Source organism: Echiichthys vipera (genome assembly GCF_963691815.1).
Source record: "Echiichthys vipera genome assembly, chromosome: 8".
Lineage (NCBI taxonomy): Eukaryota > Metazoa > Chordata > Actinopteri > Perciformes > Trachinidae > Echiichthys > Echiichthys vipera.
Window position 1 is genome coordinate 18,462,874 of NC_139833.1, and position 18,082 is coordinate 18,480,955.

The 18,082-nt window shown below is 40.0% G+C and overlaps 2 protein-coding genes across 2 annotated transcripts in view; both read left to right on the forward strand.

Annotated features, from left to right (window-relative positions):
• LOC310950609 (oxysterol-binding protein-related protein 10-like) overlaps positions 1-5,132 on the forward strand; it is a gene marked incomplete at both ends in the record, with an annotated part of 48,002 nt that extends 42,870 nt beyond the window's left edge. The window contains 3 exons of the mRNA XM_083918513.1: positions 2,488-2,670; positions 4,335-4,488; positions 5,088-5,132. Of these exons, the coding sequence (XP_083774639.1) occupies positions 2,488-2,670; positions 4,335-4,488; positions 5,088-5,132 (382 nt within the window). The remainder of the gene's footprint in view (positions 1-2,487; positions 2,671-4,334; positions 4,489-5,087) is intronic.
• Positions 5,133-11,042: 5,910 nt separating this feature from the next.
• ggctb (gamma-glutamylcyclotransferase b) lies at positions 11,043-17,070 on the forward strand (the record flags this gene model as incomplete). The annotated part of the gene is made up of 4 exons (XM_083919169.1): positions 11,043-11,153; positions 11,234-11,379; positions 11,500-11,632; positions 16,906-17,070. The coding sequence occupies 4 exons, from the start codon at positions 11,043-11,045 to the stop codon at positions 17,068-17,070; spliced, it is 555 nt and encodes a 184-aa protein (XP_083775295.1).
• Between the last annotated feature and the right edge of the window lie 1,012 nt (positions 17,071-18,082).

Consider the following 18,082-nt stretch of genomic DNA (forward strand, 5'->3'; position numbering starts at 1 on the left):
GTGCCAAAATTAGCACCAAAAACACACTCTTTCCTCCCACCACAGCACAAAGACAATAGTTTGGAGCCAAGAAATTACAGGTGCAGGCGCAAATAAAATAGCCCAGCATCCAAGGGAAAGTATATGAACAACTAAAAACTTGCCCTATCAGTGGCTTTGAAAAGAAAAAGAAAGTGAGCTACAGGTCCTGAATATCCCTTTTGAGGTGCTGAGGCATTCATCAAAACTTCAGGCAAGGAATTAAAACGTGGCAGAGAAAAATGCACACCTTTAAACAGTAAACAAAACAGAGTTAATCCTTGTGAATTCTCTTCATTACCACCAACTCTCCGAAGTCACTAATAATTTTATTGTAACTGCGTGTGGCTACAAGCACTGATCTTTGTGAATTGGACTATTTTTTGCAGTGAGGCTCATTTGCATAGAAAGGGACCAAATGTGTGCATATTACCTCATTACCTCATCGAGATTCTGTCTGCATGACAGCGCAGGGTTCATTTCTGTTTTGACAATTACACGGCTTCTATTTTTTCATATTTGTGCAGGTTTTGCGGCCACAAAATCTGTGCATTCCTTTTGTGAATTCGCCCCTGAGTCTGGTTTCCAAATTACCTTATTGCTGTTTTGCTGCGCTGACGTTCTGACGCTCTGACGCTCTGACGCTCGGACACTCTCAGGTCCACAGAGGCTGAAAGTTTCAAGGCAGCATGCCTGATTACAGGCATAGAGCACTTTTAAATTCATATATTTCTTAATTCAATACATTGTACACTTTCAGCCTGGACAACTTTTCAGGCTGACAAATCTTCTCTACCTTTACGCCCTGGCTCCAGTGCTGGATGCTGACAAAGGTTCCTAAACTACTTGTGAACCAGACGCTTGTACCGCTTCCTTTACGGATGTCCAGTGTGATCAAAGAGTCAGCTGACAGCACAGCCACACACACTGTTTAATTGATCTTACTGTTTAGAAAAGTGATTTTTCAGACTTAGAGTTGGCATTTTGAGGAACGTACCCAAAGCCAGAGAAGCATTTATCATGTATGTGATCGCAGGCATAAGGAGATACACAGGCATTGGAGTGGTTCTGCGAATTGGCCACAGATGGCCATCACTTTGTAAAGAAGGATGACCTGAGAGAGAGATGGCTGGGGGTGGAGGGACCATTTTAAATTCGTCATGTCAACAGCATAGCAGATCTTGTCATGGTAAATGCAGTTGTGGCTGCAGTTGTGTTATGCTGGAGGTTAAAGCTGCAGTCGTCAATTTTTTCGGTAGTGGGGGAGGGGCGTGAGAGTACGTTCAAAAAAGAGTCAGACTTCCGACTGCAGCTTTAAGCATGTTAGAAGAGACAGGTTTTTCTCTGTCTGAGCAGATATAACAAACTGACCTTAGCAGTCACTGTGGTTTCATTTCATTTCTGCATATCACATACCCGAGAGACTGAACCGTTTTGAAACAGATTGAGCCTGGAGACTGGTAAACTTGTGGTGTGGTCACAGGAGATCGAGCATATTCTTGGAAAAGTTCTATTAAGGGAAATATCTTTATCTTCAGTGATTACAATGTTAGAGGACTTGACAGACCTGCATCTATCCTCTCAAAGGATAAAGGGTAGGTGTTAGCCTAGCTATTACGGCCGTTAAGCGATGCATCACATCTACTAATTGGAATCATGAGGACCTTCCTAATATCATTTAGTGGATTCATGAGGTTAATTCATGTGCTCCTCTTGAGAAAATAATCCATGCCATTAGACGTAGCAGACAGCTGTTCCATAGGATTCAGGATCCATGGTTGACTTACTCTATTTAATTTAACTCACTCACCATTTGACTTTCCACGCAAGTATATACACCTATGTATATGTATGTATTTCTTATTATTTTTATTATCTCCACAGTATTTCTGTGTGTGTGTGTGTGTGTGTGTGTGTGTGTGTGTGTGTGTGTGTGTGTGTGTGTGTGTGTGTGTGTGTGTGTGTGTGTGTGTGTGTGTGTGTGTGTGTGTGTGTGTGTGTTAGATGCAAGATATATTATTTCTTGTTTTGGCACTGGTTTTGTGTTGTGTTATGTGATGTTTGTTATGAATTAATAGACATAATCTCTGTATATCTTGCATTGATTGTCATTAATTTGCACTCTACTGTCATAACAAGATTTGTCTTTTTTTTTAATAGAATTGCAGAAATGTATTCAAACAAAATTTAATAAATACAGGTGGGAACATATAAACTGTGACTCATAATTATAGGATGTGCAACCCTAGATGGTTTTGTTTGTCAGTCATGATTGCTGAAGAGCTCCGTGGCTATGTTCAGACTTGAGGCGAATACTCTTTGTTTCTCAAATCACACCTTTAAGACAGACAGTCCGCAGTGTTATTTGCAAGAACCGCATTTCTTGTGGCTTCTTCCTGTCCAGATTCATTCCGAATACACTTTGGATATGCCGGTAGTCTTAATAACGGCTATCCTGATTCCTCACAGAGTAACAGCAGAGGTGAAGCACAACCAAACCGGAAACATCGTGTGTAAGGCCCAGGGGGAGTGGAACGGGATGCTGGAGTTCACCTACAGCAACGGGGAAAACAAAGTGATTGATACCTCCAAGCAGACAATCATTAAGAAGAAGATCCAGCCTCTAGAGAAGCAGGGCCAATATGAGTCACGGTGAGTCTTTGTGTTTCTGTAACTCGTGTGCACAAGACTTACACGACAGTCTTTGCATTCATAAAGACCCCTTTGTGTAGAAGGGGTCTTTATGAATGTTTATGATGGTTGTCATTAAGGGTCATTTGGTAAATTATGACACTTTTAATGCAAAGTTGACATTGTTGGAGATGTCTTTGTTATGACTACTTGCCATTAACCAAGACAATAATGTCATATTATAATTATTAAACCCCTATTTAGTATTGCTGTTTTTTTACTTACTCGCATGTAAGGCTACAATACACAATTGATTTTGGGAACTCTATAATGACACTGAATTTGTTTTAGCTGGGACACAGATAAATCCTTGCCTGTGCAGGTGTTCAAGCAGAATAGCAAACAAGCTAAAGAAAAAAGAAGAGAAGCAATTATTTAAAGTGTAAGTCCGGCAAAAATGGTCCCGTGGTCTTTTTGCTTTTTTCTGCATGAAAATACACCAAATAAGCCATCGAGACCGTTTTTTTTTTTTGTTGATCGACCAAGTATACATAATGCCTAATACGCTAATAGCGCCAAAGGACATTGTGTTCTCTATACATGGTTGATCAACGAAAAAAACTGTCTGAATGACTTATTTGATGTATTTTCATGCAGAAAAAGACCATGGGGTCCATTTTCACCGGACACCTTTAATGACACCAAAAAGTCAACAGATGTAGAAATTAGATTTCCCAGACACTTCAAGTTCCAAGAGCCATAGTGGGTATCATACACAAGTTTAAAACTCCTCATACAGCAGCAGGCTTCCTAGGGTTTGGGAGAGAGAGCAGCATTTCTCCAAGAGGAATCAGAAGTTGAAAGCAACAGCTGCGACCAACAGTATTACTGCTAAAGACTCGCAGGAGGACCTGATGAGGAAGAAAAGCATCGGTACAGACTAAATTAACTGAATATAAACATAGCACTATTCTAGTCTCTGCGTACAATTATTCAGTGTGTTCTCACACAGGTGCCATCTGCTCATCAGGAGCAATGAATATCCACACCCACACTCACCTGACAATTTGCAGTTCCAAGGACACTTTGACAGGTAAACAGGAGCCTGTGAATGTTCTCATCAGTCAAAAGCAACTGGACTTGGTTATTTGTCTTGGAAGATGTTTCACCTCTCATTCAAGAGGCTTCATCAGTTCCAGTCCCAGCCTGGTCAGATACGTAAATGAACTGATGAAGCCTCTTGGATGAGAGGTGAAACGTCTTCCAAGACAAACAACCAACAAAGTCCAGTTGCTTTTAATTTAAATTTCTTTGGGGATAACAGGTAAACAGGCACCTATGTAACGCTTTAAAAGGGGCAGACGTAACTTTACAAGTCTAAGTCAAGTTTACTAGTCAGGTAGTACTACTGTGAAAAAAGGTGTAGCCCAATATTTTCCGTTCCTGAAGGAGCTTTGTCAAGTTTGAGAAAATAACTCTGATGACTCATGTCTGCGTCTGAAAAGTGTGAAGTGTGAACCGTCTGAAGTGTTTGAATGTCTCTTCCAAATACATTATCCTGAGCACATACAGCATGGGAAGGGTTCACATATCTTTGAATGGTGTGACTGTGCAGTGAGCTATATTTTCCCTCTTTGTGGTCAAAATAATGACGATTACTCTTGTCCCGTGTTTCCTGTTTTTAGACGTCTTTGGCAGCATGTGACAGCGGCGCTGAAGTCAGGAAATATGGACACAGCCACAGAGCACAAACACCGCCTGGAAGAGAGGCAGCGCAGCGAATGCAAACAGAGAGCTGCAACCAAAACCCCCTGGAAACCCAAATACTTTATTAAAGAGGTGAGGAGGGACACACACTAGTGACATCCACTTTCTTAGTGTCACTGAGCGGGAACAGGTTCTTTGTCATGACAAGTTGTCACCACCCTCTCTTTGAACTTAAAGGAAAATGGCAATCGTTTGCTAGTGTGACCCTATGAGTCGTGCTAACTTTCATCTACTGACTCGTCAGCTCCGTTAGAGAGATTCGAGGAAAATGAGGATTTGCACAAAACAACATATAACGGGTTAAGCTGTGTGAGCCTCCTACAGCTCTCCAAATAAACCTGACAAAGTACACATACAAAGTAGGAGTAATTATTTTTAGTTTACAGTTTGTTGTTGGCTCCGTTTTTATAATCAAATCTGTTCTGTTGGACCAAGAAAAAACAGGTTCATTTACAGTAAGTGCTGGTTAGCGACATAGTGTTTAAAATGTTTTCTTGATGTCTTCTTACATGTTTGGTTTTTATTATATTTTTTTTACATTTCAGAATTTCCCTTTGCTTTTGCTGTTGTAACACCATGGATTTTGTTTGTGTGTGTGTGTGTGTGTGTGTGTGTGTGTGTGTGTGTGTGTGTGTGTGTGTGTGTGTGTGTGTGTGTGTGTGTGTGTGTAGGGTGAAGGCTGGGTGTACCACAACCCTTTGTGGAAAGCTCACTGAAAAGGAGCCTTGGAAGCAGCCGTCCACTCCCAGACGACTAGTGGGGCAATAAAGGCCGAGGACTGGTCGACAGAAATTTGAGGAGAGGCAGAGTGAGATGGAGGGAGGGTGTGTGTGGGGTGGGGGGGCACAGAACATGTGGTACCAAAGACTAGCAAACTTCCAGTCCTGTCCAATCAGAAACATGTTGGTTCAGCAGTGAGGTGAGACTGATCATACACGGGTACAGCCACTTTTGAGATTACAGTATTCAGACAGAACGGGACATTTTTTTCTGACAATAGATCCCAAAAATAAACTCCTGTTAACAGCTGCTCCTCTCACTTTTTAGTTGTTTGCACAATGTACTAAACAACCGTGTTGGTCACAACAGTTTTGCACAATTCACTGTACATAGTGTACAATAAAGTCTTTGTGTGAGCAGTGTGTATGTGTGTGTTTGTAAGAGTGGATGAATAAACTATTTAGCCTTGTTGAGAAACAACCCTGTCTCATTGACTCCAGAGAGAGCAGGGCAGAATGTAGTCAGACCTTTTTCACTTGAAGTTGAGAAATATGAGTAAATACTACGACAGAGAACTTACGTATGGAGATATGCTGTTTTATGTACATGTACATGCATTGATCAAATTAAGGCTCACTTTTGTAACATTTAATAAAATCCTTGAAACAAGCATTAGGTTACTTTAGTAAGTGGCTGGAAAAGAAGTGAATCTGTGCCTCATCATACCAGCTGAACATCTCACCGCAACATTTACGATGCTGCAGTTTGATCCAAGGATCCAAAAAACGCTTAAGCATTAATGGCAAATGGGATATTGACCTTCCTGGACAAAGCGCTCTTACAATTTACCTCTCATTCACCCATTTACTCGCACATGCAAACTTGTGGTTCGACATTTATCCGTTCACCCATATAACTGAACAAAAAAACATGCTCTCTCACTTCCCTCTAGTGGTATCTCTCCATACAGGTAGGACTGGTTTCTGCCTCTGAAGTTTCTGCTTCCACCCACAAACAACAGAGGGGAGCTGGATTTAGCTTGTGCTGCAAAAAAATTACATTTGACATGACACTTCCATTTATTTTTGTTGTATTTATTTATTGGGAGAGCTGACTTAAACACTGTAAAAAGAAAAAAAAAGTCAAGATATAAGACAAGCTATAGTTCATGTAACGAGCCTTGCAGTTTTACTGTAAAATGAAACAATACAGTGTAGTCTTACAAAGTTATCTTTGTTGTTATTAGCTGTAACTGTAACTATATCAGGTTTCCCTGCTTAGCTAGCTTGTTGACTTTGAGTCTTGGGTCTATAGATAAGTGATTAAAGGAATTGATTTCCATTCATTAAATGTATATTTTGAGTTTGAACCAAAACTCCATCACCTCAAAGATTAAGAATCCAGTAATCAGCTTTCTTTAACCTCCAACTTGTCCATGTACTGTTCCTCAGACAGCTGCGTCTGACCAAATAGAGCACAGGTAGAGGTTGGTATGTATGGGAATGCCTGTTGATGTCTGTCATTTGTAACTGATAAGCACCATAGTGCACTTTGTAGATACTTTTGTAGTGAGGCCATCAGGATCGCTGCACAGTGTGAAATAGTCTAGCTGTCTACTGGATTACATTAGTATGGTTCATATGGGAATACAACAGCAAAATGGATTATTAGTGTACTTTAAAGTCAGCTGACTTAATGCGAGGACAAGCAGTCCTAGAGTATAATAATCAGTAGTATTTTGAACTTCAGCATCACAGCTCTTGTTTTTCTCTGTTCTCAATCTGTGGTAGAAGCAGTCGTATTACTGGAGTGATTCGAAAAAAAATAAATCCATCAATCAAGGTCACACTGGACACCTTGTCCTCCATCTGACCATATAGTCAACAAACCTATGCAACACTTGACTGTGGACAGTAGTCTCAGGGGGGCTGGGACCGAACAAGTTCTGTATTTGTTTAAAATAAAGATCTCTAATCAAATCTGTTGTCTCTTCTTCATTTTCTTAAATAAAATAAAAAAAAATATACTATAAAATCAAATCGTTTGACCCCATATAGTATAGTGTTATACCTTCATATAGAATAGAATGTATTTATTGTCATTGTACCTTTACAACGAGATTGTATGTATTATAATATTGGATTATTTTTATTGACACATGGAACAAGCTGCCTGAGGTGGAACTACTGTAATATTGACTACTTTATACAGTACACTCTTCAGTAGTTTAATATATAACAATGCATAACATTTTGTAAATTGATTATATTTTCCGTAAGTCAACTCTGAAGCTTCAAAGTAAATCATACGTAAAGCTTTCATATCAATAAAGTACAAATTCCTATAGATTGTACATAGATAAGGTACTTTACTCACCACTGAACATAGATAGATCAAATATAAGATGTGATCCAAAGAGGTCAACAGCATGACACTGACAGTGCAGTATACAAAATGTGGTGAACACAGTGCAGCAGAAAACCTTTACCCATGGGTAGATTACTGAACGGACCTACTACAGGCCCAGGGGCCCAAAGGCTCAGGGGTCTTGACTCACAAAATGTTGCTGGGGAAAACAATCACAGAGATGCTAGACTAAATGACCACAAACATACACAAAACAATGTCAAATGACACAAAATTACGTAAAGAAAAGAAAACAACCAAACACATACACAAAATGATTACATTGCAAAATGACCAAGAATAAGCGCATGCCACCACACACAACGACGACAAAGACACAAATTTACTTAGGGATGCAAAACAACTAAAAATAGATCCAAAAATAACCACAGAAAATGCAAAATGACTGAAAGCAGATGAAAAACTATCACAAAAGAATGCAAAATCACTAAAAACTGAATCAAAACCACCACAAAAGAGGAAAAATGACTAAAACAGATGCAAGACCACCATCAAATAATGCCAAATGACTAAATTCAGATGTAAAATCAACACAAAAGGATATAAAATTACTAAAAACAGATGCAAAACAAGCACAAAAAGATGCAAAATGACCAACAGAAGGCTCTTTGAGACTCTGAGTTTGTGTGAGGTATTCCTGTGCAGACAGGACGGGGGTCTCTCTCATGTCTGTGCCCAGGGGCCCGTTGTGTTCATAATCCGTCCATGCCTTCACCTCATAATTTCACAATGCTTGTTTGGGAACAGAGAAATTGACACGATGCAGAATATTGCTTTTGTATGCATTAGTATGTGTATGCTGCCATCTGGTGAGCAGAGTGAAACAGCACCATTGGCAAGTAGGCAAAGTGAGAATCAAGACAAAACAGCCACACGACAGAACTTTGGAGGAAGCGTGAAACAAAATCACTTCTGTGAGCACTGAGAGGACATCAACTTCACCCATAAACATCATTCATTAGTTAGGCAAATCAAAAACTTTCCCTGCATGGGAAAGCAGTTTCCTCAACAATGAGTGATGAATACATGATTAATTTGTTCATTTACAAATCATTTGTGACAGGTGAGGAACATCGGGTTAAAGGGAATTCACAAAATAGAGACAAAAAGACAAAACAACACGGTCCTGGGAGGTCAGCGGGATGATTTCAAACTGAAGCCACGGCATGGACAGATGTCCCAAGCAGAGAAACGACGGAAACACAGGAGGAGACTTCTCTTGATGAAAGTGGACAAAGTGCTCGGCTGTCATGATCTGATAGCTGATCCAACGCGCTGATGGGTACAGATGTAGAGGAGGAGGAGAGTGAGGATTGTAGGATGTACCATACTAGCCCAATAGAGCATACTAATGAATTGTGTCTCTGTTTTACTAATGACTAGTTCTGTTTTTTCTTTTTCTCCCTACTTTTTATAGCAAATTTTAATATTATATATCTTGTGTAATTTGTTTTATTTTTATTTTTTCTTCTTCTCTTGTAACATCAACCTGCCTCATGAACTATGGAAGCTAGCCCCAGACATTAATGTGTATGTGTACTGTGGTATATATATTCATTAATGTGCATTGTCTAGAAATAAGAAATACATCTTTTTTAAATGAGAAGGATCGAGTTGCTTGAGTACAGTGGTGCTCAGGTGCAAAACCCAATATCATCAGCTTTTTACAGCACTTTTTTTATCTGACCAGGCTAGTGTTGGATCATAGTGTAATAGTGTCATTAATGTGTTACAAACTGAATTTGGAGTGTGAAACCAGCTGGTGTCAGTCGTTGATATGAGCTGTGGCTCAGCGATGTTATAACCAACACCCTGTGCCCCTAAACAGGATGAACTGTTTATTATTAATCTGTTATATGAGCAGACTTTGTAACTTAACGAGAAGACGGCGAGACTGTTGAAATCACAATCAAACATCAGCAGACTCGATAAATCAATACGTTAGATAATGTGACCGGATGTTCCGCGTGTATGATGATTTGTTTTGCCGCAAGCCACAAGAAGTTCAACCAGTCCCATCATTCCTGAGTAGCTGAGCAATCAAGCACAGAGGAAAAGATTAAAACAGATATTTGTCTGGAAGCAGCATAATAATAGAATGAGGCCTGAGATGTTCTCCCTGTCATGTTTGTGACCTACGACCTACAAAAAGAGAGGACATGATATGACCATGGTTAATGCCTCTGTAATATACCATGGTATATAGCACCAATGACCTTGTGTACCCAAGATGTGTGCAGGTTTTGGCCAATTGCATGGCAGCCTCTGCCATGGGTGAATGTTGGCGTGTGCTGTAAATCGCTCTGAGTGGTTGGTAGACTAGAAAAGTGCTTTAAATGATTTTATTGTGACTGAACTGTTCAACCTGACAGCTATAAATAAACAGAACACCCTCTTCCTGAGAAAATGTCACTTTGTCACTTTATATCATCACTGCACCACTTCAGTTGTACTGTCACTTACTTCAGTAAGAAATGCTGCTACACTTTTTAACACTGTTATCACTTATCGCTCCTTCTCACTTATTTAGTTTACACTGTCACTTTATATCACCACTACATCACTTTATTTAGTGGTACTGTAACTTACTGCTGCTACACTTCACTGTACTTTACTGTAACCTAGTTCTGTAGGAAATGCTGCTACATTTCACTGTGGTTTACTGTAACGTATCTCAGTAAAATGCTGCTACACTGTACTTTACTGTAACTTACTGTAACTTACTTCAGTAAGAAATGCTGCTACACTTCACTGTGCCATACTGTCACTTAGTTCTGTAGGAAATGCTGCTACATTTTCAACACTGTTATAACTTATCGCTCCTTCTTACTTATTTAGTTTTTACTTATTTTATTTCAATATGTTGCTTAACTGCACAGTGCATATTGTTGTATATTGTATATACCTACGCTTAACCACAATGTCTGTTGTCACATTTAGTTAATTGTTTGATTTGATTTATGTTAGCTTATTGTCATTCTGATCCTTTCCCACCTTTCTATTAAAACTGTTGCACAATAATTTCCCTCGCGATAAGTTGCCTATTTTTACATTTTTTTCTGGGCCATGATGGAGAAGCACTACCTTTTCTGAGATGCAGTGTATTTTGTATCTGTGTGTGTGTGTGTGTGTGTGTGTGTGTGTGTGTGTGTGTGTGTGTGTGTGTGTGTGTGTGTGTGTGTGTGTGTGTGTGTGTGTGTGGCTCAGAGCTGTTGGCTCAACACTCGGCACACCATGCATTATGGGTGTGAATAGGGCTCAGTGGGGATTAGCATGAGAATGGTGTGTGAGTGCTGGAAGGCCAGTGCTTCACTGTGGCTCACGCCCTCTCACCTCAGCCCTCTGCCCCTCGGACGCTCAGCCGTGGCTCAGCTCGACTCTCCAACTCTGTCACCGTGGCCTTCCCCTGACCGCTCATAATTGTCCCCATCTTAAACCTTCTTGTTCTCATAGTGTCCCTTGTAGAAACCGGCGACAACATGGAGAACAACCACACTTTCCTGTACTTCGCGTACGGTAGCAACCTGCTGAAGGAGCGACTCCAACTCAAGAACCCCTCTGCGATGGTACACTGCGTTGCCAGGCTCAAGGTACAGTCCAAATCAGGAGACAGCAGCATCAGTGTTCTGTCCCATATCCGCTCTACATGGCTTTTTTCTCTCTTTTTCAGGACTATAAATTGGTGTTTGGGAACCATAAAGGCCTTGCCAGTGACCGGTGGCACGGAGGGGTGGCCACCATAGAGCACAGCCCAGGGGATGAGGTGTGGGGTGTGGTGTGGAGGATGAGCAAGTCTGATCTGGTGTCTCTAGACAGGTAAAGTTTTCATTTAGCAGTTTCTTTTAATGGCCTTTTCTGTAATTCTCTGTTTTCCCGTGAAGCTGACATCTACCGTGTGTTTCCGTATGTTTCCGTGCATGCATGTGCGACACACAGTCAAGAGAACGTGACGTTGGGTGCGTACAGTCCTGTGGAGCTGTCAGTGAATAGGAAGGGCCAGGAGCTCAGCTGTCGTACCTACATAATGAACAGCTGTGTATATGCCCCACCGTCGCCACAGTACCTGCTGGTAAGACTGAGATCACTGCATCCATGCACTTACACGAAATGCTGGAGGTGTTTCAACCCTGAGAATGTCATCACGCCAAACATTTGAAAGGATATATTTTTCTACATTTCTTATTGTCAACCATTCCCGTAGAAACCCACACCAACTACATGTGTTAGTCCGTCTCTCAGTACTTTCTAAATCCTCTTACTGAAGATTTGAATAAATCACAAATCACTGTAGTTGCAATAAATGCTCAATTACAAGTAAAAAGCCTGCATCCACAATCGTACTAGCAAAAAGTAGAGAAGTATTATTAGCAAAGTACATTTGAAGTCATTAGAACAGTTGTTTTTTGAGTTTCCATTGTCAGAAGTTATGAATGGTGCTAAAGATATGATCAGGCCCTAAAAATCATTGTAGACCCTACATGAACCTGCGTAGTTTCTGTCTAAGTCCAGCAGCAGTTTTGGGCCCAAGCCTGATTAAAAACCTGAATTTCCACTGCTTTTTTATCCAGAGGATTGTGGTCACACACAACCATACACAGCCCATACATCATCCATGACACTACACAGACTATAAGGTATGCATTTAAATAATTAATTAATTCATAAAAACACTGTGAAATGTGCAGAAATTACAGCCCGACCCAGCCCGCTGCCGGTGGACGGGGTCGGGCCCAATTAGGTTCAGACAGAGAATCAAATTTCTATATTCTAGGAAGGGTTTGGTGGAAACGCGGCTCTAAATGTAATGGTTCTGTAGTAAAATGTCCCCTGTGACACATATATGATCTGACATAATTAGATTTATAACACTGATTGTTGTTTTACTGCTGTAACTGCTCAAGATGGAGCTAGTTATCTACTTTAGATGCAGTCATGTAGTTTAGGGGTTCCCAACATCAAGTACACTTCTGAAGCACTTCTCAATTTGAGTATAACAATCCTGTCCTCTTCAGGTGACAGTGTTTTAATTCATTGTTTGAGGTTCAAAGGGTTCAAATTATTAAATATTCACAAAAAAGCAAAATGTCCACAAGATGAAAAAGGATCTGTGTATCAGAACTAAATTGTCATCAGCTCTAGTTCTCTAGTGAGTGTTTGGGGCAATATGACGATGTTTGTGGCATTGAGTCAAAATAAACTACTCTGTGTGTGTGTGTGTTCATTGTATGAAGTGTGTTCATTGTATGAAGATATGTCAGGTCACATGCACAACAGTGTGGCTCAATGATCTGTTTTTAACAACAATGGAGTTTTATGGCACAAAGTAGGACGATATATCGACCTTTGATGCACACACACAATACCTGTTAGGTACCTTACCTGATACATTCACTGTTGCTTTTTGTCTTTTCATGGAATTTGTTGAAAAAATAAATCACTCAGTTATGGAGGTTATAATGTTCAGCTTTTATTGAAACTGTTTCAGAGATGCATCTATAACTATTTAAGGAGGCTTAAAACACCTCCATAAGTGAAACCTTTATAACTACAGTGACCATAACAAAACCTACATGCTGCACTTAGCAAGCATTCAAAAGGACAGCTTATATCTCCGCTCTGGGCTAAAGCACAAGATAACAATGTAATTCTTGCTTGACTCAACATAAGTGTTACAGTGGAAACCAAAATTAGAGAACAACAAATAAATACTTGATTTATTCTGAAATACTGTTTTTTTTTACTGTCCATAATTTGATAGAGTACCTGTTGTGGCTATTCCACTTCTGTAATAGCATGTTTTTTTAAACAACCAACCTTTATCCTTTATTCAACAAAAACCTTTATTTTGTGAAAAAGACAGCGAGCAAAATTACAGAACACGATTTAAACAATGTTTTTTAGGGCTATAGGATTCATAAATGAATAGGAAGTGTAGAGACTCTTGCTTTGAATGACTTCAGCACATCTGCGCCCACAGGACATCACTAGTTTCTCACACTGCTCTGGTTTGATCTTGGTCCAATCTTCTTGCATTCTCTCCCAGACAATTGCAGTGAAGGTATTGCATGTTGCTGTAGGAGGTTCCCATAAACATTTGCATTCACCCTGCCATGTAGCTGAACAAGAGGCCCAACTCCTGCTGCAGAAAACATCCCCCAAACCATGACACTTCCTCCTCCAAATTTAAATGACTTTTTTAAACACTTTGATTTCAGTCTTTCCCCAGTCCTACGGCGTACATAATGTTTCCCATCATACCCAAATAAACTGAACGTCCTCTCATCACTGAAGTCACTCTGGACCAGTTCTCCTCTGTCCACGCAACATGCTCCTCAGCAAAGGCTTTTTATACTATTTGCTGATGAAAGTTTTGGTTACTGCAGAGTGGGTTTTCAGTCCAAATTGTCTTAAACGACGAGACACTGTGTGCAGAGATAGATCCTTGCCCTGTTCAGCACTGAACTGGAGACCAACTCCAGCTGCAGTGTTGAACCGATTCCCCATTGAGAGTCTTCTCATAATCCTGTCCTCTCGTGCACTTGTTTACGTGGACGACCGGCCTTTTTTAAGGAACTTAAATGAATCTCTGTCCTTGTAAATTTTCAATATTCTCTAAATCACAGACTGTGAACGCCCAACCTCTCTCTGATGACTGAGATGGTCACCTCTTTGGCCTTCATCTGGACAACCTGCTGCCACAGGGTTTCAGTCGCCTTAGAGCGGCCCGCCATCTTGTAAAGTAACCAGGAGAGCTGCCAGATGAATAGGATGTGCCCAACAATTAAGTCAATTGTCGTCAGGTGCCAGATTAACACCAATAATTGGGAGGTATCGGAAAGTGTTCTCACTCATTTTGCTCACTGTTTTTCAAGTGCCTTAGTTATTTTAAAAAAACACGCTAGCACAGCAGTGGTATAGCCACAGTGGATATTCTATCAAGTTATAGACAATAAAAAATAACAGTATTTCAGAATAAATCAAGTATTTATTGGTTCTCTAATTCTGATCATCACTGTATACATGGATCATGGTTGTTAAAGGCTGGTGTTTTGAACTAGAAAGACAAAAGAATATGATCGTGAATCAGGTCAGGGGCAATCGTCACCTATTTACTAATTTCTCTCCGTGAAGCATCTGGAAAAGGCATCAGTCTGCTCACACCCCTCGTCACCTGATTGTGTGATCAACAGGTCAAAGCAGTCCGGCTACGCCCTCTCTGCCATGCTAAGTTTTACAGATCTGACATACTGTAAACCAGAGTACCAGACTGTTCTTTTGCACATTTGAGAGCTCCAAACATGCCTGAGAGAAAGGCAGTGTGCAGAGAGGGACAGTATGGCTTTGTGGGCGCAGCTTTGTGTTCTACAGTGTGTATGAAAGAGTCCACTGTACTGTTCCCTCTGTTACGCTGCATCATGTCTGTGTGTGAGCTGCTAGGTATTCTTACATTTACTGTAATCTGTGGACACTGACATAGCGTAGCTCATAGGGCTGTTACAGTGTTCAGTACAGTACAGAAGTGGAGAGACAATATTTGCCCTCTGCCTGAGCGCCCCTAATCTGACTGATGCCTGTCACGGGCTGGAATCAACATTTTTGAGAGGCTAAATGTAACAAACATTGTCATCTAACACGTCCTTATACCTGACTGACAGACTAGGCCGTTTGCCAGGGACCCCAAAAACAACATATATGACCGTGACGGTTAAAAAAGTCAACGTTGACTTTTGTTCATGTAGAAAAGTCCTGTCCAACCTCCTCCCTATACGTAGATGATGGTGTTTTTTTTATACTAAATCCTTTACATGACTCCTTCCCTTGCTTCTGCCATAATTACTACAGCCACTAGAGGTCACAAGAAGCTGCTTATAGACAGGTTTTTGTTTTGTGATTTTTTTTTTGGTGAGGGCGGTCTGAATGTATGACATCTAAGAAAACAAAAGGTATATATATCTATCATTTTAAATATTGTGACGGTTACCAAGCATAATTCACTACAGCAGAGCCCTCCCACTAAATTAACTTTTGTCAATTAGAAAGCAGTAGATAATATCACAGATGAGAGCAATCTACCTGTCTTTCCATGTTCTGGGTCGAAACTGGTTGTTTGCTAACCTCCAACTGGTCAAGACAGATGGCTGTCCCTCCAACATAGAGCTAGGTCTGTTCCTGCCTTTTAAAAGGAAGGGTTTTGTTGCCACGGTGTGCACAAGATTGCTGGATACATATTGTATATACACTAGAGATCAAACAAACAGAACAATATATTAATACTTGATATTTTCTGAAATATTGCTATTTTTTTATTGTTCAGAATTTGATAGAATATCCGCTGTGGCTATACCACTGCTGTACTAGCAGGTTTTTTTTTTAAATAACCAAGATACCTTTATTTTGTGAAAAATGCTGTGAGCAAAATTGGAGGCCAATAACCATTGTGTCAGAAGAGATGATTTAAACAATGTTTAGGGCTATAGGACTCAAAAATGAATAGGAACAGGATGCTGTCCTGCGCCCACAGGGCATCACTAATTTCTCACACTGCTCTGGTTTGATCTTGGTCCATTCTTCAATTCAATTCAATTTTATTTACATTGTCAAATCATAGCAAAAGTTATCTCAAGACATTCTTCTTCAGTCTCTTCCACAGTTCATTAAGTGTAGTGGGTTTTTTAGCCATTTCTTTGTTGCCAGAGATTCTCTATGGGGTTTAGATCTAGACATGTAGATATTATAATATATTATTATATTTATTATTATTATTATTATTATTATTATTATTATTATTATTATTATTGCAACTTGCTGCTGCTCATGGAGGAATTGTTGGGTCTCATAAATAAATAAATCATAAATAAGTCATAGAGTGTGGTCTAGACCCACTCTATATGTTAAGTGCCTTGAGATAACTTTTGTCATGATTTGGCACTAATAAATAAAATTGAATTGAATTAATGGGCGATGATAAACACTGTTAAAATAAAACAATGTTCATAAGGTAGTTAGAAGAATTTACGGGGCAAACATTGCCAGAAGAATTAAACATTCAGACGGAGCTATCAAGCTGTGATGTGTGTAAGTGGTAATTAAATAATTATTTAACTATAGCAAGAGTTGTCCTTAAGCTTTATGGGTCTTAATAATAATAATAATAATAATAATAATAATAATAATGGTCCAAAATTAAATGAAATTACACATATGTAAAAAAAATTAAAATAATTTCTTGGGGGGGGGGTGGATAAAGGTCACTTTTCACCATTATTACATGAATTGATTTTGTTTAAATGAAGAACTTCAGTTAAGGACAGTCAATATATTCAGCTTCATCAACCACTGCAGGTGATCATGATGGGAGCAGAGCAGAACGGCTTGCCAAAGGACTACCAGGAGAAGCTGAGAGCCATCAAAACCAACATGTATGAGGGTCCTCTACCCATGATGGCTGAACTGGAGCGAGCCAGAAGGAGAGCCAAAGAGAGGGCCAACCACCGCTCTGATGCCTGACAGTCCAGCAGAGTCCAGGTCCGCTTTTTACTATAGGAAATTCTATGTAACACTGTATTCAAAATAATACTGTAGCTAAACAAGTTCATGTTAGCTTGCTAAGTCTAACTTGGCAAACTTTAATTCCAGCAGCCTTTTATACTGTATGTATGAATCTGAATAACCGCTGTCAACTAGGGATTTACCACTTGTAAAATTCTGAGCCAATACCAATGTTTGAAATAACAATATGACCGAAAGCTGATACCAATTTTCTGTTATTTATTTGTGACAGGGAAACTGTCATGGTTTGAAGCAGGCAGGTGGACCCGAATGAAGAGACAGCAGGCAGGAGACAAGAGCAACAGAATAAAACATTTATTTCCCAAAAACAAGAACTTCAAACTAGAAACACTGGGAAAGTCCAGGCTGGACACAAGGAGAAACGATAAAGCTTCAACACATGGATAAATTGGCGACAAACTGACAAGGAACAAAAGGGGAAACAGGTAGATACAGATAACTAATCACAAGAACAAGAAACAGCTGGAGTGAGGAGGGAACTGGAAAACAGAGGGACACATTACGATTGGGTAACAAGACTGGCAATGCAAGGCACGCTGACGAGAGTAGACACAATACAGGTGTACAAGGGAAGACATGCTGGACAGGGCCTCAGGAACAGAGATACATACTGTCTGGAAAACAATGTACAACTTAGATAAAAACTAAACAGGCTCAAAAACATAAAGCAGAACGGGAACTAAACAGTAAAATACACAAGGAACTAATAAACTACTGGACACAAGTGTGGTGAATAAAAAAAACAGGAAGTAATCCATTCTGAAATACTGTGGTTATTAAGGACTGAGTCTTGGTGGCGGTGGTTTATGTCGCCGGTGTAATACTCCCACAGCGGGCAACATTTTATTTAACTGTAAGCAAACCACAAACACGCACGGCACCCTTTGACTTCTTACATAATAGGTCATGCCAGCATCGTGTCCGTCATTGACTTCTTCTCAGTAGTATC